The sequence below is a fragment of the Emydura macquarii genome, unplaced genomic scaffold (assembly GCF_026122565.2).
Source record: "Emydura macquarii macquarii isolate MOO-44397 ecotype Brisbane River unplaced genomic scaffold, CSIRO-AGI_Emac_v2 contig_554, whole genome shotgun sequence".
In the NCBI taxonomy this organism is placed as follows: Eukaryota; Metazoa; Chordata; order Testudines; family Chelidae; genus Emydura; species Emydura macquarii.
Genome location: NW_027130691.1, coordinates 5,786,548 through 5,807,251, shown reverse-complemented (window position 1 = coordinate 5,807,251; position 20,704 = coordinate 5,786,548). Strand labels below are relative to the sequence as shown.

The following is a 20,704-nucleotide window of genomic DNA, read 5'->3' as shown; positions in this document are numbered from 1 at the left end:
GGCATAAGGTAGGGTAGTAAATGTAATGCTTGGATTTTGAGGAGGGCGAGAGGAAGTGTGTTCTTTGGACACTGATATACTGCGTGGGTGCTTTTCAACCATTTCCAGAGAGGTGTGAGCAGCAGGGCTGCTGTCCTGGTTGGGGATTGGTACTCTTTACGAAATGCCACTGTATCCTTTTTGTTGCTCTAGATAATCCCAGAGGCAAACTCAGTGGGATACTGGTAGAAATAATGTTCAGTGTGCCTCTCTGTACAAACTTATTTAAGCATGTGGTGATAAGCTGCAATCAGTAGATAGGACTGGAAAGGACTTTGATTCAGTAAAAAGCTCCAGCATCTATGAGCTGATTAATTTAAGAGCTCTGAATGCATTCAAACAAGTGTTGGAAAAATAAAAACTAGATCAAAGTCCAACCACCCAAATTCCTGTCATCTCAAATATGGTTCACAGGATATATGTGAAAGGGGCTTATCTTCCATTCATGTTTAATTAAGATTGCAGTTAAACAAGACAAATCCCTTTCTGCCATATCTCTTTCCAGCGGCAAAGTAGAGATTGGTGGGACTGTTACAGGACTGAGTTTACAGGGGAAGGGGTATTAGTTATTGTCAGTAACAAGCAAGATGTTTGTCTAAGCTGTTTGTCATGGTTTCAGCAGGAAGGTGAAGCTATTCTTAGCAGGGCTTTCTTCATCACCCTCTCAAAATGGGCTAACTGCGTATTGTAACAGTATTGGGCTGAAAAGATTACCTTTTTCCCCTTGCAACTTTGTTCTGCTCTCAGAAATGGGTGTGTGCTCTTTCAGCAGAAAACAGTGATACATTACAGCCGCTTCTACAGTGGAGAAGAAAACAGAAGTTGGTTTGGGTGGGAAATGACTCAGACAGGGAAGGTTGTTCTTTCCAAGGTGCTACATAAATAGGATCCAATCTTTTCTTGATAGTCTCTGCCACACAAGCATGTGACAGAGAGCTACGTTGGCACCTTGGCAGGCGCCCGAGGGCTGTACCAATTACATATATACTCAACAATGCTGATACATGCAATTTTGGATGATAAATATAAATGGCTTGGCACCAGAACGCTCCACCACCTAATCTGCAGCTGCTCAGCTTTGTTCACACAATGCAGTTACAGAGAGAAGCTGACTTAGAGCCCTGTGCCAACAGTGCAACTGCAAATAACTTCCCCCTCCGTTAATGGGGGATCCCCTAATCCTCCATCCTAGAACTGTATGCTGGGAGTCCTTAAAGGCTGCTAGATCCATAATCAAAGTGTAAATTTTGGTGGTGATGGAAGAGACTCACTGACAATGCATAGGGTTTAATCTTAATTTAACCTCTGTTTTACAGGTGGAAAGTGAATACTTTTGTAACACTGTAAGGTTCCTTTTGGCTAGGGACAGTGAAAATGTTTTCCATTACATCTTTTCATTTGATACCAATGCACTTTGCAAACAGAGGGCAAACCCAAACATCTGATTACCTCAAAGCAAATGTCTACAAGAAAATATTTTATTTCTTACAATGCAGGAAAATGACAATTACCCAAAATTAAACTACACAAGAAAAGAGTGCAGAGTAACTATAGTCTAAAACCCCCTATTAGCTGCAGTTGCATAGTGGTACAGGGATCCGATCCCCTTGGTAAAATGGAAATGAAGTTCTGAAAAATAGTGTGTGTGTGGAGGGGGAAGGGGGTTTGGAAGATTTCCAAACACTCTAGTTATAAATGCCAAAACAAATGTAAATACCACCCACAGCCTACAATCTAACACACGAATCTTAAGAAAGCTGAGGGAGGGAACTTTAACACAGACTTGGTCCTGTAGAAAGTAGCACTTTAAAAAACTAATACACAGAGAAGTTTGTTTCCCTCAAACAAATAAATAGGTAGTGGCTAAATAAATACTAATAATACCCAGCGGTCTTGTAATTCACGATTACACAAATGTTAAAGGGAGCTCTTCATAAAAATCTACCAGCCACTGTTCTACAGTACAGCCAGTAAAACTACAACATGTGAATTTGGGGAAATACAACCATATATTCCATAAGAATTTAACAAACTCCTTAAATGAAATAAAGGGTAAGAAAGGAGATAACTGTTGTAATGTAGTTTGAAAACCCAGCATGAATTGAAATGCTTTCATTTGACAATAGAGAAGGAAGCTACATTTTTCCTGCAATTTGGGGCAGACTGTAGCAATGCTGCTTGAAAGTTCACAGTGGGAGCACTACGTTCTCTAATCAAATAACATCTGCAGCTATTTGTGGTGTCGCTGCCTTTGCAACACTATGTTCCCTATTGACACAACCACTCTGTTTTTAAATGTACAGTGGCACAGCAACAAAAACCTTCCTTCACTACCATGGAAAACCAGCTGTATTGCACCTTTGCTGGTTGTGTTATTAGGTTACAAGCAAGTCTGCGTGTACACAATTACCATAATCTATACTACAGTAATCATTGAGTAGAGAGCCTACAGATTCCCAAGATTAGAACCAACTATCAATTGTCTCCTTTTGTTAAGTGGAACTAGACTGAAGTAGTTTGCGTTTTATTAAACACTACGGTTTCCATTATGAATTGTCACAGTCCAAATAATTAGAAAACAGCACAAAAAAAATCAATATTATCAAAGTCAGTATGGTTAGCAATGAAATATAATTCTATTGTTTGATTGGAGGTATAATACTAAGTAAATTTGCTTCACAGACTAGAAATGATTATTTTTAAATGTCCCTTTCTGGTTGCAATCTACAATTAGTTTCAAACATTGGGAATTCCCAAGGGTTTATTATTAAATCATTTGAATTAAACCTTCATGGCAGCAGACCCACACACTCAAAGTATCTTTAACAGCTGATTTCACATTTGCATAGTTGTACATTTAAATAAAAATTTACTACCAATGCATATTATAAACATGGTAACTTAGAAAATAAAGAAGTTTCAAACACCTAAAACTGGCTAGTGATTTGGTATAGCAAATTTGTGGGGAGACAATTATTGTCCACTGCCATCAATTATCAACAGATATGTGCCTGTTGTCAGTGCTTTTCCCTTATCCAACATCTATTTTTTAAAGACATGGGAAACTCTGAGCCCTGGAGTTAATGGCATGCTATCAAATACTACAAAGGTGATTATTTAGAAGGTTTGTTTTGCTTTTAGTCTTCACGAAGATAAGACTCATCAACTTCCTCTGTGGTGTCAGGCATAGTGCATGGCTGTGATTCCTCTTCCTTTGTTTTCATGAGCTCTTCTATCTGAGCTTCAGCTAACTTGGTCTCAGCATTCTGTGATAGCTGCCGGACCTCTTGCACTTGTGTTTTCACCAGCTGAATGTGGTTACGAGCTGTCACTGAGGCTTGATCTGCACCTGAAAAACACAGTAATTTAAGTAAATTATTTTGAGAACAGCATTTATGATAAAACACCAATTAAGGCAGAGATTAAGTTGGTAAAAATTAAATACCATGTTTTGCTAAACTGTTCATGCTCTAAGCAAATCAGGCAGTTTTCAAAACACAGTGAATTTGAGGAAATACAGCACATCCTCTTTACTTACTGTTACTCCTCTTTACTGTTCATTAATAGATATAGTAGATATTTTTAGACTGTATCATCATATGCCTGAAAGGGAATTTTTCTTCAGGCCATTCCTGCCAATAAAGTTGGGTTACGAATTCGTACAAAATTAGGTTGTGATTTTATGTGATGTGGCCACATGCTCTCTGAGAAACAAACCAAGACTGAATAATCATTACATGGTGGCAATTTTCAGTCACTAGTGGTCTGTTCTGGATTTTAACCTGCAGTCTATGTGAATGACAGTGCCAAACCTTGAACAACCTAGTCCTCTCACTATTTCATTATTATATTTAGTTTCCAAGAATATTTTAGTAAAATTTTAATGCCATTTTCCTTATTTCATTTAAGGAAATAATCGGGTCTTCATTATTAATTTTTAATTTAAATAATTAGATGATTGTATTAAATTATGGGCCTGGTTTCCAGAAGCACTAAGCACTTCAACTGAAAATACAGTGGAACTGAGCAGCTCTATCCTCAGTGGAAGATACAGGTGTTCAGCAACTCTGAAAATTAGGCCATGTGATTCTCAGTCTTCACACTAAGCATATTCAGATTTAGCATTAATCTTGCCTCCTCTCTTTTTAATAATAAATGCTGCCTTAGTGCCAGGGGAAAGTTTGCTAAAAATAGCAAATTCCAACTGATACTGAAGAGTGTATTACAGTAATTGCCTGAATACCAGATTGATATGCAGCTTCTGCTGCCATCTCTGAAAGATGTAAAGCAGTCATCCAACTGGATTCTAACTTCAGAAATTCTTGCTGCTTTGTAGTCATCTATAAAGACAAAAGGCCAAGTAACACTGTTATAACGCTATCTGAACCCACTTTTTGTAAAAGTCACTCTTACAGCATGTTAAACTAGTGAATAGAGAAATTTCTTAAACAACAAAAGAGAGACAAAATTGATGACTGCAGAAGTTAGTTAATTCTTTACCTCAACTCTAGCTCCTATGATCACCTGCCATACTGCATCCATCTCTTTGGAATTCATTTTCCCAAGATGATTTGTATATTGCCGATAGAGAGACACCAGTGTGTAAACCGCCTGGAAAAGATTATAAATCTAGCACAGCTACCTGATAAAAATACTTTAAGTAACACTTGCATATTTTCAAACTAATTTTGCATCTGCTGATGCTCTCATGGTATTAGCTTATGTTACACAGTAGAAAGAAAATGGGAAAAGATCTAACACTTCCCTTGTTTTAATCCCCTATAATATTTAGTGAAAATATAATTTCTGGATAGTCTTAAATCCTTTTTAAACTTTGCGTTGGCTGGTGTTGTATTAAAGTGTTAATTTAATTAATCTGAAACAATGCATTGAAAATTGAAAGGTTTCATGGTAATAAAATAAAGTCTAGAAAAATTAGAAATTGACAGTTATAATACCGGTAAAACAAATGTTGTGATATCCTAGGAACTTCAGAACTTCACAGTAACCGCACAAATAGAACTCTGATTCTCCTGCTGAAAAAGCATGTCTATTATCACTTGAGCTAAAAGAGAACCTCCCTTGAAGTATGGACCTTCAATACACACTTTGATTCTATCTAGCAGAGGGCAGTAGTACTTATACACACAAACTAGCCAGTTTATTACATATTTTAGAATTGAAATATTGCCAAACTGCTTATTTTTTTTATTGAAATCTTGACATATAATGGGGATAAATTCTCTGTAAGCATATAAGTCTTCAATTTCTATATTTATCTATCTACAATGATATATTAAAGGCAATGCTAATCAGTAGTTAAGGAAGCTAACAGACAACTATTCTGCTTAATCTGGCATTTAAAGACATTAGAAAGTCCTATTTGAAACGCAGAGTTTCAAACTCAGTTAACTGGACTGGAAAAATATTTGTTTCTGGGGGATCCTACATATTTTTCTTGCCTAGAAAAGAAGTTGGGAAAATGATGGATGTATTTTTAAAGAATGCTGGATATCTGGCTTTGGTTATTTTCTGTCTAGGTATTAGGCAACTATTTGCAAAGGTTAGCCTCACTCCTCATCTGAAGGGCCCACATTTCAGGAAGTAGTTCATACTTGGGCCTCTCCTGAAGAGAGTTTCATAACTCTCGAAAAATCACTCATGCCTTGGATCACGAACACTCCAAAACAACATCATGACCTATTTATTGTCCACCAGGGACACGTTCAGTTCACTTATTTTGACACGTGTGATTGCATCAATTCAAGCTAAACTGCTACTCTAGAACCTCTACATCCCTGTTACACTGATTTGTGAAGTCAAAGTGCATTTTAGGTATAAGAGGTGATTTAACAGGTGCAGTTAGCGCCTGTCTCTGTGTGAGAGTTAAATACTCTAGCAGCTGCAGTGTTAACTTTGTAGTAACTTTGGCAGTCACTCATGTTACCTTTGTATACTCTGTTAATGCTTCAATTAATGCATATGTTGTTTGAGAGAGAAGAGTACAAGTACTGTCTGCTACCAGGGAAATTGCTCTTCTAATCAAGGCTTCATGACTGAGAGAAGTGGGCTCGTGTTTCTGAAAGACAATAGATTTACACAATTTTTACACTGGTTTCCAAAGACACACAACTTATAATAATAAGAAAAATGTCTTCTACTGTAAGCAAAAAAACCCACAGGAGCCATTGCTAAAAAAAAAAAGAATTGCTGGCCCAGCTTAACACTTAAATAACTAATTTTAAAAAAGTAAAACAAAATCTTACTCCAATAGGTCCGTTCTCTTCTTCTCAGATTCCATAGTTGCTTCTCTGAAGCGCCCACATTTCTGGAAGCAATTCACCAAACCATTTTTTCCTGCAAGGTTTTTTGAAGGCTCATGCCAGTGTTTATATTTTTCTTTCCCAATATTTGTCTGAGTCAGGATATTTTAATATATATGCAAAATATTGATATGATTGTCTTGCTTCCTGTCTGGTGGTAATCACTGGGTTGTAAAGGTTCAGGCACACTATCCAAAGTGCAAGAAGAGCTAAAACTCTGTTAATTCCATACCAGGACCACAAGTAAATTTCTCCCCAGGAATTATGGGGTTTGCTCTGTTAATAATGGGATTCCTGAATGATGTGCCATGGCAACTTGAGATATCATAAGGTCATTTTCCAGAAAGTTATGATAAAATAGTATTTTAGTTATGTGACAACTGAAACTAGGACAAATCTATTTTATGTTGCTACTGATCTTTAAAAGTGAATTGCAGTCTCTTGCTGAGTGGATTTAAGTCATAACCTTTAGAGTGGAATCACTTTAAATGAGTGCTTCTTTTAAAAGTCAGCTAAGATGCAGAGCATATCTAGATGTCCAACTATGCCCCAAAGAGTTCAGGGGGCATACTGCAATATGCATATTAATAACATCATACAATAACTGAAAGGTTGTTATAATTAATCAGGGTGGATAAAAATCAATGATTTTTTTTAAAATTAAAATTGGATTTTTTAATTTAAATTGAATTTTTTGGATTTTTTAAAAAACATCAATAAAATACTAAATTTCTCTCATTTAAAAAATAAGAGTTACAATTAAATCTCATCACAAACCTGCTAAACCTACACTTAGTCTCTGAAAAATGAAGCAATGGCTCTAGTCTGTCCAGCCTAATTACCAGCTCTTGCTTCTTGAAAGTTCTGGGCTTTCAGTTTCTGTTTCTCAGCAGACTAAAGTCACATGTGCAACGAAAGACACAGGCTGGATTGGATTGTTCTGTGCTTATGTAGTGGTGGAGCTGGGCCAAGCAAGGCAGAGGAGTTAGTTAAGACATGTTTGGCATTATTCACTCAATGCTGCAAACGTGGCAAAGATGAGAAGATCCTTAGAAGAAGAAACGGAAGGATGCTCCTTAATAACATCTGGCTGCAGTGCCCATTTAATGCATCTTTTAGCCAGACATAAGTACATCTTCTCCAGGAATAAAAGAAAATGTTGAAGTCACAAAATACTTCTATAACAACCATTTTGCTTCAGCTTCACTGAAGAGAGCAGGAGGATCCAAACTAATTCTCCCTCAAGATATTCAATGGAATTCTGTGGTTGGTTGTTTTGAACAATTTATTAAGAACTGGCCTATTCTCATAAAACTTTGTGAAGAAAATTGTGATATAATAGATGAAGTATCTTATCCAAAGTATCTAATATTGGGTTAAAGAGGAATGTAGAGGATATGCTCAGTATACTGAAGCCTATATCCATCCATAGCCTTAAACAAACTTCAGAGAAAGTGTTGCTGCATCACTGATGCTGTCAAAATTTGGAAGGCACTTCAAGAGACATTGAAGAAAGAAATACCTCACCAGAAAGTTAAACTGCAGGCAATAAAGAAGCAAATGGATTAAGCACTAACTCCACCTCATTTTCTTGCAAACATTCTCGACCCCAGATATAAAGGTAGATGCCTAACTTCTGAAGATGATGATGCTGTCATGGCATGGGCATCTCAAAATCACTCCTCAGTTATGCCAGTCATAATAAATTTCAGGGCTGGAGTGGAACCATTTAAACAGTACATGTTTACTGATGATGTTTTGAAAAAAGTCACTCCCCTGAATTGGTGGAAATCATTAGCCAGGCACCTTGAAACAGAGTTCCTTCAGTTGCTAAGCCAACTTTTCACAGCAGTAGCTTCCTCTGCAGGCAGAGAGAGAATATTTTCATTGTTTGGTATTATTCACTCAAAGCTAAGAAATCGACTAGGAGTTGAAAAAGCAGGAAAACTCGTATTTCTGTTTGTCTGAATAAAAATGACAATGGGAGTGGGGAAGGTGAGAGTTAGTTGTAGAAGTTTTAAGGACAGCGTACGGTTAGCGTTGTGATGACTTGTCTGTTAGACTTAATAAAATTTGAAAATTAAAAAAAAAAAAAAAAAAAAAAAAAAAAAAAAAAAAGTTTAAGGACAGCTGTCAGCCAGCAACTCAGGAGACTGCTGCAATTGCAAATGTGAAACATTTATGTAACAGTTAAGATTTAGTTTAATAAAATATAAGTGCTATTGTGTTTGTGTGTGTGTGAGATTTAGTTCTTACCATTCCTAATGTACTGCTGCTGCATCTGCAGCTTGACACAGGTAATGAGTATTATGTACTATTTCCTGAATTAATAAAAATCAAGTTATCTAAAAAATTACACAACGTACACTCTCCTATGTGATGTAAAATGCTGTATTGAGTTGTAAATTAACATGTTTTAGTGATCAGACTTGCATCATTGTTTAAGAAATATGTGAAGTGGTATCAGTGGGAAACATGATTTAAATAAATGATTTTCTTGATGATTTAAATCATGATTTAATCAATTATTTAAATCGCCTTGATTTAACTCAATCTACCATATAATTAATTGGTCTATTTGCCACAAGCACACACATTCACCAAAAGCCTTAGAACGTTAAAATACTTGTAATGTACATTCACTTCCAGTACCTGCACAATGGGGACGGCACACAGGGCTACTCCAAAACCCATTCCCATCACTTTGTTCCATGGGCCACTCAGTCTGGAGAAACAGTGTCTCCTAGCATTAGCCAAAACAGGAAAGCCTTGTCTGGGAATGAGAGAAACTAAGATAAGTACACAGACAGCTGTAGAGGGAGATATAAATATTCTGGAGGAGTAGAACAAGGGGGAGCAGAGACTTTTTTTTTTTTTTTTTTTTGGCTATGTGCTTGCCTAGCACAGGGGTCCTGTCCATAACTGGGTTTCCTATGCACTACCACAATAAAAATAATACATTCACATTTGTTTTAAAGTTAATTACCTAACTGCACTCTCAAGGAAAGATACAAGCTAAACAATTTGTGTATTGTAACTTCAAAGGAAGGACTGGCTTTATTTTGTCTTGTTCACTAATAAGCATATTGTCAACACTTAATATAATAATCAAGCACCATGGATACAAAGCATTCAGATTATTAAAATAAAATACACTTTAACATGGCTAAGTAAGCAAAACAGCAGCTTTATAATCAAAGGTCCTGAACCTGGAATACTATGCACATGTTTAACTTCACACATAGGTAGTCCTATTGCAGTCAATGAGATTATTTCAGTGTAAATGTGTGCAGCATCTGGGCCTTATTGTTGAAATAAAATGGTATGGTAGTGTATCGAAACCGGAAGTGAAAAGCATCTATCCCCCCCTCCACACACTACATTTATATGGTTTCTAAGGCCAGATGCCTGAGAATGCATGATCAGTTTATTCTGTAGCTCATTCTCAAATTGTGGCCTACAGAGCTGTGGAGGGCTGGTTTATCAATTGCAGCAGCTAAATGGTAGTAAAAGACAAGTAAAGCAAGTTACATTCTTTTCTGTCCTATCACTTCTCCAGATAAACAATTGCTGTAGTTAGTGCAGGGATGTTATGTGATCACAAATGAGAGGGGGTTGTCCATAGAGCTGAAAAGGAAGGAAAGAGTACCATCATGTTAAAATACTATAAAAATATTAAATTAAATGAGTAGTGCATAGAGGACGAAATGTATGGGCCAACCCACTTCGCTTCCACAAGTTGCCACAAAGAAGTCAATGAGACTTATTTTGTTGTGTAAGGCAAACAATATTTGCCCCACATTAACATCTTTAGCACTTTAGAGCCTTAAAGGAACACTGTCAGAATTTAGGCCTAAACTTTAAAAAATAATAATAGAAATGATTTTATTACTTTTTCTTTTGATTATCCAAACAAAAACTGTTTTAGATGTAAACATTCTCCAGAACTATTTATGACTAACACTGCACTAGTTCATGGGAATCAAAACATGAGACCAGCCTAGTTTCACCATGTAAAGTGAGTGGATTACAAAAATGTAAAACATAATTTTAAAATCTCTTAATTTTCACTAACACTTTCCATATTTTTACTTAGATGGGACTGCTCATGTGCTAACAGTTAAGTAAGTGCATAAGTGTTTGAAGGTTCGTGGTATTAAGTAACCAAACAAGGAACCTAATCTGTTAAAATGTTAATTAAAACCTGAGACATGTCCCTTTAACAGGTGGATAGACACGATCTTAGAAATAGTTTTCCATTCGTTTTAGACCCCAGGCCAGACTTGGCGGATGCACTAACTCTATGAAAGTCCTGCAGCAACACGGACCGGGGAGGGGAGGGGGATAAAACAATTTCATTTTCAAATATCTGACGGGGCGGGGGGGGGGGGGGGTGTCTCACAAAAACAGGGGGCGGCCTGAAGTCCCAGCTCGAAGGCAGCCTGTGTAGCCACTGTAACTATCGACCCTCGCATTCAAAATGGGTGAGTCACAAAGGTCAGACTTTCAAACGGCCCTTTAGTTTCTCTAGCACGGGTGTGCCAAGGACCTCTGCGCGGGGCTCACCCCCGCCTTCCTGAGGGGAAACTGAGGCACGGAGAGGCGCTCGAAGTCTCGGGACAGGTGAAGGGGTGGGGGGGTATAACAGGGGTTTCAGGGGACCCCAGGTTTCAGACAGAGGCTCACAAGCGGGGGGGGGGGGGGATAGAGAGGAGGCGGCCTACAGAGCGCGGGGGGGAGGTTTACAGCCAAGTCGCAGCAGGGGGAAGCCCGGCGTTGCGGGGGTCCCAGATCTAGGGAGGAGGGGCGAGGGGGGTGGCCAGGCGATACCTGAGGAGGGTACAGCAGCTCCGCAGCCACCGGCTGCTCCCAGCGGCCGCCATCGCCGTGGAACTAGGGCTGACTGGGCGGCGCGCCGGAAATGACGTAATCCAACCCAAGGACACGCGCGCGGGGGCGGGCCGCGTGGGTGGATCCGCCTATTGGAAACTCCCTCTGCCCTGGTGACGTGTCGCGCGGGCGGGGCCCAGGATGGGGAAACCCGCCCCTCCCTCAGCGGGGCTGTGTGCCGCCTCCCGCCCCTCCCTCAGCCGAGCCTGGGCCGGGCTTGGCCGGTCGCCCTGGGAGCGGGGCAGCGCCTCCTGGCGGCGAGTGGAGGCGGAGAGTCGCGGAGCCTCCCCCTCCCCCCCGGCCCGGGCTCCTCGCCTCAGCCCTGAACGGCCCCGGGTTTTAGCCGCTCCTCACGGGCCGGGGGTCTCGCCCCGGAGCGGCTGGTGACAGGCGGTGCCGCTGGCACGGACTGACGTGGCCCGCACAGGGGGTGAGGTAAGCGCGGCTCACGTCGATCCTGGTTTCCTCACAGCCCGCGGGCGCTGGCGGTTACATCTCGCCCGCCAGGCGCGGTGGCTCCGACAGGTGCCGGCGAGCTGCGTCCGCGCAAGTGTTTGCTGCAGGGCTCCTGTTACTGCGGTACCGCGCGTGTAAACGCTCCCCTCCCCCACGGCCGTGCTGTCGAGCAAAGCCCCCTGCCGGCAGGAGCGCTGCCCTCCACACGCCGGCCTGTCACCGTCTCTCCAATTTGCCCCCATCTCGCCTGGCGGGTGGCGCCCAGACCTGACCCCAGGCTGGGGCCTGACCTGTGCCGAGTAGAGCGGGACCGTTGGCCCGGTGTGAGACAAGGCCACTCGTGGGAGCGGTGCGCCCCGTGGTGAGCTCAGGGCACCGCCACGCCAGCATCCCACGGCTGGCTCGCGGTCACGGGGCGACCCCCTGTAACCCAGCGCGGCCTTTTCCGCTGCTTCTCCCGCCAGCCACTTGGAACGTTTCCTTCCTACCTAGGGTACTTTGCACTTGTCTTGACTGAATTTCATCTGGTTGGTTGAAGGCCAAGGCTCCGGTTTGGCACGATATTTGAATTTGGGACTCTAAGGCGCCTGCCTGCCCTTCCAGCATGGGGTCAGCCACAGAGCTATACGCATATTTGTCACTCCGTTATCCAAGTCATTAATGGAAACCTTTTAGTAGGACCAGACCCAGGACTGAGCTGTGAGGCATCCTTCTAGATACATTCCCCAGTTTGAGAGCAAACCATTGATAATTACTCTGAGTAAGGCCGGTCAATCAGGCCGTACAGTAATTTAATTTAGACTAGGTGTCCTTAGTTTGCTTATGAGAATGTCGTGGGATTGTGTCAAAAGCCTTACTAAAAAAAAATCAAGAGAACTCACATGTATGGCTTCTATCTACTAGGCCAGTCAAAGAAGGAAATTGGTTTAGCATAATTTGTTTTTGGCAAATTCATGTTGGCTATTACGTATAACCCTATTCTCTTACAGGTGCTTAGAAATTGTTTAATAATCTGTGCCAGTATCTTTCCAGGTATCAAAATTAGGCTGACAGGGCTATGATTCCCCTGGTCTTCTTTGTTCCCTTTTTAAATATAGGTACTATTGTTTGCCCTTCTCCAATCCTCTGGGACCTCACTCTTTCTCCATGAGTTTTCAAAGATAATTGCTAATGGTTCTGAGATTTCTTTAGCTAGTTCCTTAAGAACCCGAGGGTGAATTTCAGCACACTCAGCTGACTTGAATGGACTTAACATAATTAAAATTTAGATAAGTTAAGTATTTGGTCACAATTAACCTTTTTAGTGAAGACTGAAGCAAAAGAGGCATTAAGCACATCGGCCTTCTTGATATCATCTGTTGTTTGCTCTTCTTTCCTGCTTAATTTTTACCCACATTTTTCTTTGTCTGTCTCCTGTGCCTAATGTATTTGTACAGCTGCTGTTTCTTTACGTCTCTTGCTAGGTGTAACTCATTTGTGCCTTAGCTGTTCTGATTTTGTCTGTACATGTTTATGCTGTTGTTTTGTGCTCAGCAATTTGTCCATGTTTTTACTTATTGTAGGATTTCTTTTTTATTTTTTTTAGGTAATTAAAAAATGCCTGATGGTGTCATATTGGCCTCTTTATTATCCTGTCTAGTTCTTCGCATTGGGATAGATAGTTTGCTGTTGTGCCTTTGATATTGTCTCATTGAGAAATTGTCAGCTCGCCTGAACACCTTTTTCTTGTTTGGTTTGGTAACAGCAATGTCTTCTGTCTATGATGATCACTTGGTTTTCTGACAAATAGATCTGTTTTTTCTCTTTTCTTTTTTTGTCAAGATGTATCAATGCAATAAAAATTATTTAGTAGGAATCAACAGAAACGAGGCCATTTTTCTTTCAAAAGGGAAATAATTTAGTCTTGCTCATCTGATTTAAAGTATACATATATTTAAAAAGAATTTAGGGGTTGAAACTGATAGCACACATATGGAATCTTCTCCATCCAATTAAAAAGTAGTGACAGGAGCTGTAGGAGAATGTGCTCCTAAATTAATCAGAGTGTCTCTGTGTGACCACCAGGTTTGTAGCAGAACTGAAGCCTAAGAAAGTAGATGAACACTCCATTAGCATGATGAGGATTATATTTAAGCCTGTCTCCTCAGACGTGACCATTCTTTGACTCTGCTTTTACATGCTGTGCTGTTCTAACAGAGTAGGTATGCAAGGGAATTGAAATTTGCTATCATTTAGTTCAGTGGACTATGCTTTGCACTTGATGCAAGCCTTGCATTGACTTTGGTGGGCTTTGGCTCAGGCCCTTATTGCTTAATTTTACTTGTGTTTGTTTGTATCTTTAACTCATACATGTGCTGGAGTGTAATGAGCTTCAGCTCACTTCTTTACGCCACATACGGGCTTGCAGGCTCAGGACCTTCGTGTGAATTTTGCCTAATGGATCTCTTTCTAATAATGGCCTTTATTTCCTTACATTATTGACACAGCTGTATCCCTTGAGGATGTTTCCAGTTTAAAAATCAGTCTACAATGAGCAACTTTTCTTGTTCTTTTCTGACTCTTAGTCTATAATTTTCCAACACAAACACCGATTGATTTTAATGGGGTTACTTTGCTATTTATAAAGTCAAGTGACTATATCTGTTCTTGGGAGTGAAGTTGCCAGTCTTTCACTAATGAACAATTTGAATGATCTGAAATCAAAGAGAGCAGCTAAAGTTTTTAAATTAGATGGACAAACTTTTAACTATGGGCTTCTAAATGTTTTCTGTTTGTGATAAAATGTTCTATTTTTTTATTCAGTTATTGTCACGTGCATCAACAAATGCCAAAGTGATCACTATTTTAGAAAGGTGTGCTAGGAATACATTCTGAGAGAGAAAAATTCTTCCCTCTGTCACAAATATTCTTAGTTATAGGGTACAACCTGCGAAGTGTCAGTGTATGACCAAAGACCCACATTCTTCTGATTACATTATAAAAGAGCAGGGACTGTGAAATAGGTGGTGGGGGAAATTCTTAAATTCACATGACATTTGCTTTAACTCTTCTTTTCTAGCATTTTTGTACAGAAATAAATTTTAAGTGGCATAAAATCAGGATAGAAGGACCTAGAAGTAGATTTCCCTAACATTATATCAGCTCAGTAGACTATCCTGTGACACAAATCCAGAGAGAAATTGCTTACGCAGTAGGACCCTGATCCTGTAAAGACTTACGTACATACTAAAGTTTACACAGTGTGACTAGTCTCAGACTCCCACTGAAGTTAGTAGGGCTATTTCCAGTGCATAAATTAAACATGTCTAAGCCTTTGCAGGCCTGGGACCTAGACATTGACATCCGTAAACCAAACAACATCTGAGTTTTGTTATAACACTGCAATTGGTGGAAACTTCTGTGGCCAGAAGAATTGCCCATATTTTACTTGTACATATTTTTAACTGTTCTCTTAAAATGTTTGTTAGACGTTGGAAACATGCCATGTAGGTCATGGAAGTTAAATGGTTGGCTTTTCTTGCTAAAAAGCATAGAATTATTTTTACAAACTCCCATGGACAGTTGTCCTTTTTATCTGCCTAAATAAAAGCATAAGAAATTAATAGAGTTTTGTGAAGGTGCAGATTTTCAGCACGTTTGAGATTTAAGGTTGATTTACACTGACTTCAATGGAGGATGCTGATTTACCAGTTACCTCTGTTTAGACTTACCACAGTTTTAAGATGAACAGTTCTGACCCATAGAAATTTCTAGCAGGTCACTTTATTCCCTCTCTCCCTGCGCAGGTTAGTCACACAGAATATTTGTAGTGCTTTCTTATACAATATGGTCCTAGTAAACCTCTTGCCTTGTTGATTTCAACTCTGCCAAATATGCTAATATCACTTTCTGCTGGGAAACTTAACCCCAAACTGGACACCAAAAATGTAGAAACAAAAACAGAGAAGACATGTGGGTTATGCTGATTTGAGTGGAGCATTTCCAGGACTGAATAAGAGGATAAGAAATAAAAGTTCAGCATCTCTGCCTTCACATCCATAACAGGGCTGATTGACGCAGACATGTCTGAACTTGATTACTCAGAGGACAGCTCACACTCTAATGGTTCTGCACTGCTTCTGGGCTCTCTCTCCCCCTTTCATCCACCACCCTCAACAAGCTGCTATTCTCAAGAGTGATGTCAAAAAGGAGAAAATGGATCAGAGGACAAATTGCCAGCAATCTTTCTGATCCTTCAGGCATGGATCCCAAAGATCGAGTATGGAAGAGTCACTGGGGGTCAGCAAGGTGTTTTTTAATCATTTTTTGTTCTTGTAGAAGAAAATAAGATTGTATTTAGCCAATAATAAAACAAAGAGATGCAAAGTTTGAGGAACTAAAAGGAACTGACATTCTATTTGTTGAGCAGACTCCACTGCAGGGCATGTGGCAGTGACTGTTGCACATTCTGGACTACTTTGTTGGCTCCCAGAGATAGAGGATAGCTGTCACTTAAGCACCAAAAAGTACGTTGTCCAGCCAGCCAGGAGCAGTGCCCCAATCAGCACCGTGTAACTGAACAGCACGAAGGCCAGGAGCTCCTTCAGCACTTTCAGGAAGTGGACAGCGAAGGACTCCTGCATGGTTCTTCCAAGCACTACAAGCCAGATGGGATTTCTGCAGTTGTCTCACACTCTGATCCACACCAAAGTATCCTGATCTGAAAGGAAGAGAAACAAAGGAGCAGGATGAGCCTTTCTGAGCAGGTGGTTGCAGAGTGGAAGAGGAGCCTGCTAAATACATGTAAAAAAGTCTGGATTCAGATAGCTTCTGGTGATGGTGTGTAAACAAAGTCCATGGACTACAGTCTGTCAAAAGCTTGTTAATTGCCAGGGGAGAGTATCAGGCTGGGCCAGTGTTTGTGTATTTGGAAAGTCTTTTTCAGAGTTTACAGGATGTGTAGTGCTGAAAGGGGCTGCAGGATCAGATCATAAACCAGGTCTTGATTTTTTTTTTTTTTGTGGGGGGTGGGGGGAGAATAAGCAAAGTTTATATGTGGGTGGACTAGGGCAAGGGCAGGCAACTATGGTCCCAGCCAGTTACTGGAATTCTTCCTTTCTATCAATTGACATGTGACCGGGGAGCTTTGTATTTAGAGCATTCACCGATGGTGCATTAGTACCAACAAAATGCTCTAATCAAAGCGGTCAATTCCTCCAGAGAAGCCCCCGTTAATATTTAATGTTATAATTGCTTCTAATGGCCAGACGGGCACAGAGCGTGCTTTTGTTTAGAATCAGGGGAAAATTTGGGATTAAAGATAAGTTTATTTAGCTGAAAGCTTCATAACTGCTTAAAATTGCATAAAAATAAACTTTTTTTAAAGGAGAAGGGATAAGAGGTTTTAAACTTCTTCCTCCGCACTTAAATATACATTTATAATTGTGTGTTGCCCAAGGAGTTATCCCAGTTAGTAAACTGGGTGTAAAATCTCAACACATTTGCAAAAATTGTTTGGTATTTAGACTTTTAAGCTGTAAAGATAGATGTCTAAAGAATCCTACCCCCACCCCCAACTTTATGGTCATTGAAGCTTCATCAGAAAATTACCAGTTCAAAAATATTTGTACCTTTGTGTGCATGACCAAAAGGAAAATGAAACTAGGTTTAGGATAATGCTAACCAAAAAGGATTATTTTTCTTCCAAATTGTATACATCCAGTTGGAGCAAACTGAATTCCATTCTACCACTTAACAAAGGAGCGATTAATTAGAAACAAGATGTGAAATCTAAACAGCAGCTTTAAAAAAAAAGTTTTAATTTTTTTAAAATTTCCCTCACCCTCTATGGTTAGGTGTATTAATGTGTCACAGAAAATACTGCAGTTTTAAAAAAGCTGTTGATAGATATAGTTTTTTGGAGTATGGAAGTTATTGACTAACCAATGTTTTACATGATTTTCATTATAGAACAAAATACATGTTGACAAAGAGAAAAACTGCTTACCGTGTGATAGATGATTGTATCTCCTTCTTAAAGTTTCTGCTTCTATCTGCTTTTGTTTTGCAGCTTTCTCTTGAATTTCTGGCTTCTAAAAGGTTGGTGATGTAGTTTGATCCCCTTCTGGTCTGCTAATCCGAAGAGCCAGGAGTAATGAGGCTGTATTTACAGCCTGCACCAGTACTAATGGACTAGGTGTGGTCAGAGACCAATTATTATATTTGACATAGATCCTGTGCTTTCTCTGTGCTGACAGCACAAAACAATCCAACCATTGCTACTGCAATAAATCCTAGAGAGATTTTTGATGTGAACAAAATAATTGTATATTTGAAAATGCATGCCCTCATTATATCATCTAACACTCTGTTTTCTTAAATACCCTTATTTTTTCTACATCAGATTTTAGGGTCATCTCCTTCCTCTTATTGCACCAGGCAGTTTCCTATGTTTTTGGAGACTTTATTGTGCATATTTCGCTTTTTGTATAATTTTCCACTCTTACAGCCTTGTTCTCACAGACAGACCATTAAAAGAGGAGGAGGATACTGGAATGCTGGGGAAATCTCTTAAGATCAACATGATATACCAGGAGGGATGCCTGTAGATCTAGTTAGGCCCCGTTTTCAAAAGTGATGGATGAAGGTAGGCTTACCTCTGCAATATCACCCGTCTAGTTCTGTCCATACTGTACTTCACGTATCCACACCACAGAATCTCTCCGAGAGATACTGCTTTGTTTTTAAAATGATGGAAAAAATGTAAGATGTCAGGCTAGTCTCAGTAAATTGGTTTCCAGTAATCCTATTTAAAAGGTAAAGGTTGTTTGGCTTGGCTTTTAAACAACTAGACAAATGCATGCAGCACAGAGAAGCAAGAGCGTCTTGCAAATCAAATCTCTTACCTACAAAGACATTATGATCTAGCAAATGGCCTCTTAATTTAATCAGGATCTCTTATCAAATTATTACCCTGTGGTCAGCAAGACCTTAGATATAAGGGAACATAAACAAGCTCAGGAAGCTTGTTATGTAGTAATTGCTCCTCTGGAGAATTGGTCAACTCCAGGCTTTATTTCTTGCATATTTACAGGAAGAAACCCTGTAGTTTATGGGTCTGCATGGCTGTCAACCTAGCTGCTAGTCCATTCTGAAATGAAATGCTAACACATAGCGCTCTTTCTGGTCAAAGTTGAAGTTAAATTTGATACTCAGGGTAAAAATATTTTCTTATGAAACAAGTCCAGTTACTAACAACTTAGTGCAAACGAAAAAGGGAAACACTCTAGCATTTGCTTGGTTTTTAACTATTTATGCTATTACCTTTTACACTTCACTTATCTTGGCTAGTAAAAACAGATGAGTCAGGTTCACTCTTCTGTCTCCTCTGTTTTGTTCTCTCGGGCTCAGGCAGTATCAAAACGATGCAGTATTATGGAAGAAAATGTATATCCAAACTCAAACAATTCCACTTAAATAATGAATGATGAAAGTCTGTTGAGGAGCTGTCAATTTTGATTTTTTTTTTAAACACTCTACCTAAACTTCTCACCCTTGTCACCTTATCATTGCTAGTTAATTTGATTACGATAAATGTATTTGTATATGTTTAAAATTCTAAGGCAAAGCACTCTACAATGGTACCATATGTAATTATTTATGGCTTCAGATTCACGATACATCTGGCAATCAACTCCTTATTCTGTAATAAAGAAATGTCAGTGTGATAGCTGCTTTATAACTGGGGAGCTCACCCACACCTGTGGTAAGAACAATCAATTAATAGGTTTCCTGTTCAGCTTTTTTTCATAATTTTAAAAGGCAAATATTCCTTTAAATTAAATACTTACAAAGAAATAACTTGTTAAATAAGAGTATATTATTGTTAAAGTAGAAATCTAGATATTGGCTAAGCAGTTTCACATTAAGGTAAAGTCTTGTGTTTCTGCTCAAAGAATACAGCTACTAAAGTGAGGATTTGGTTAAATATTAGGATCTGTTTCACAAATGTTCACTGAACTTTGATTTATAATAAGCAAATATAGTGGAACATTCTCCTCTAAAAACACCAATTTTGTAATTAGATCACACTTCAACACACAAATTGAGACTATTTAAAGGCGTAACAAAACTATAACGTGCCCCATGGAAGAAGGTGCATTCTAAGGCGGGAGACCATTTGAAAATGTCTCATGTCTTCTGAAAATGTCTCAGCTTTTGTTCATTTTAATAGTTTGGTATTTTGAGATGAGTTAAGAGGTTGAGCATAAACATTTTTTTCCTGATATTTTACAAGGTTTATTTACCATCCTTCTCTTTCAAAGAGAAATGAAAAGTAAGTGACTTGCCCCTAAAGCTCTTCCTTCATGTGTTATTTACAAATCGAGCTGTTTTTCTCCCAGGCCCTTAATGAACCATAGCTCAACAAACAGAGATTCAACTTGTAAAGTGCAAGCTACTGTTACACTAGCTGGGCAAAGAGAGGAGCAAAAACCCTAGACGTATCCCTTCCTTTCTCTCATAATTGATAGACAGCCCATGAGATAGGAAGTTGCAATGGGAATAGGGTTCCCCAAATCCTGCTACAGCCAAGCACAGCTGAAATATTTTTATTACTGGGCATCCACCAGATACTGAAGAGAGAGGAAAGTAATAAGTGTTGACAGCAGCAGGTGTGGAGCTTGTGTAACTCCCATCAACTTTGTAATTTCAATTTAGCGTGCTGTCTCCACGGTGCTGCATCGAGGGGAAATGTGTCCTGTTGACACAGCCCTACGCTTTTTTTGGAGGTAGTTTTAATAGATCGACTTCTGGATCGATTGAGGGGGGTCTTCACTTCTGCTCAATCGATCTGGGTAGATCGATGTGATGGTGGCAACTGTGCCACATCAGTGTAGTCAAACCCTTCCATCTATGCCTTCTTACGGGGGCAGAGGAAGGGGATGAGACTAGGAATAATAGAATGACAGCAACAAAGAGAGAACTAAAAAGGTATCAGGAAAGAGATCCAGTCAGTG

At 39.5% G+C, this 20,704-nt stretch overlaps 2 protein-coding genes across 3 annotated transcripts; both read right to left on the bottom strand.

The window, feature by feature from the left end:
- Positions 1 to 976: 976 nt before the first annotated feature.
- Positions 977 to 11,260, bottom strand: DIABLO (diablo IAP-binding mitochondrial protein). 2 transcript variants are annotated; one of them, XM_067539585.1, is made up of 7 exons: positions 11,193 to 11,250; positions 9,894 to 9,989; positions 9,015 to 9,135; positions 5,987 to 6,118; positions 4,540 to 4,650; positions 4,283 to 4,379; positions 977 to 3,388 (listed from the first exon to the last, which is right to left on the bottom strand). In XM_067539585.1, exons 3-7 carry the CDS (start codon positions 9,060 to 9,062, stop codon positions 3,177 to 3,179), a joined length of 600 nt encoding a protein of 199 aa, XP_067395686.1. In that variant the 5' UTR covers positions 9,063 to 9,135; positions 9,894 to 9,989; positions 11,193 to 11,250; the 3' UTR covers positions 977 to 3,176. The 2 variants fall into 2 exon arrangements, with proteins under 2 accessions (XP_067395686.1, XP_067395684.1); XM_067539583.1 differs by lacking the exon at positions 9,894 to 9,989 and having other exon boundaries at positions 11,193 to 11,260.
- A 4,741-nt stretch (positions 11,261 to 16,001) lies between these two features.
- Positions 16,002 to 20,559, bottom strand: LOC137147465 (uncharacterized). The gene is made up of 3 exons (XM_067539577.1): positions 18,344 to 20,559; positions 17,695 to 17,980; positions 16,002 to 16,407 (listed from the first exon to the last, which is right to left on the bottom strand). The coding sequence occupies exon 3, from the start codon at positions 16,328 to 16,330 to the stop codon at positions 16,196 to 16,198; it is 135 nt and encodes a 44-aa protein (XP_067395678.1). The 5' UTR covers positions 16,331 to 16,407; positions 17,695 to 17,980; positions 18,344 to 20,559; the 3' UTR covers positions 16,002 to 16,195.
- Positions 20,560 to 20,704: the final 145 nt, after the last annotated feature.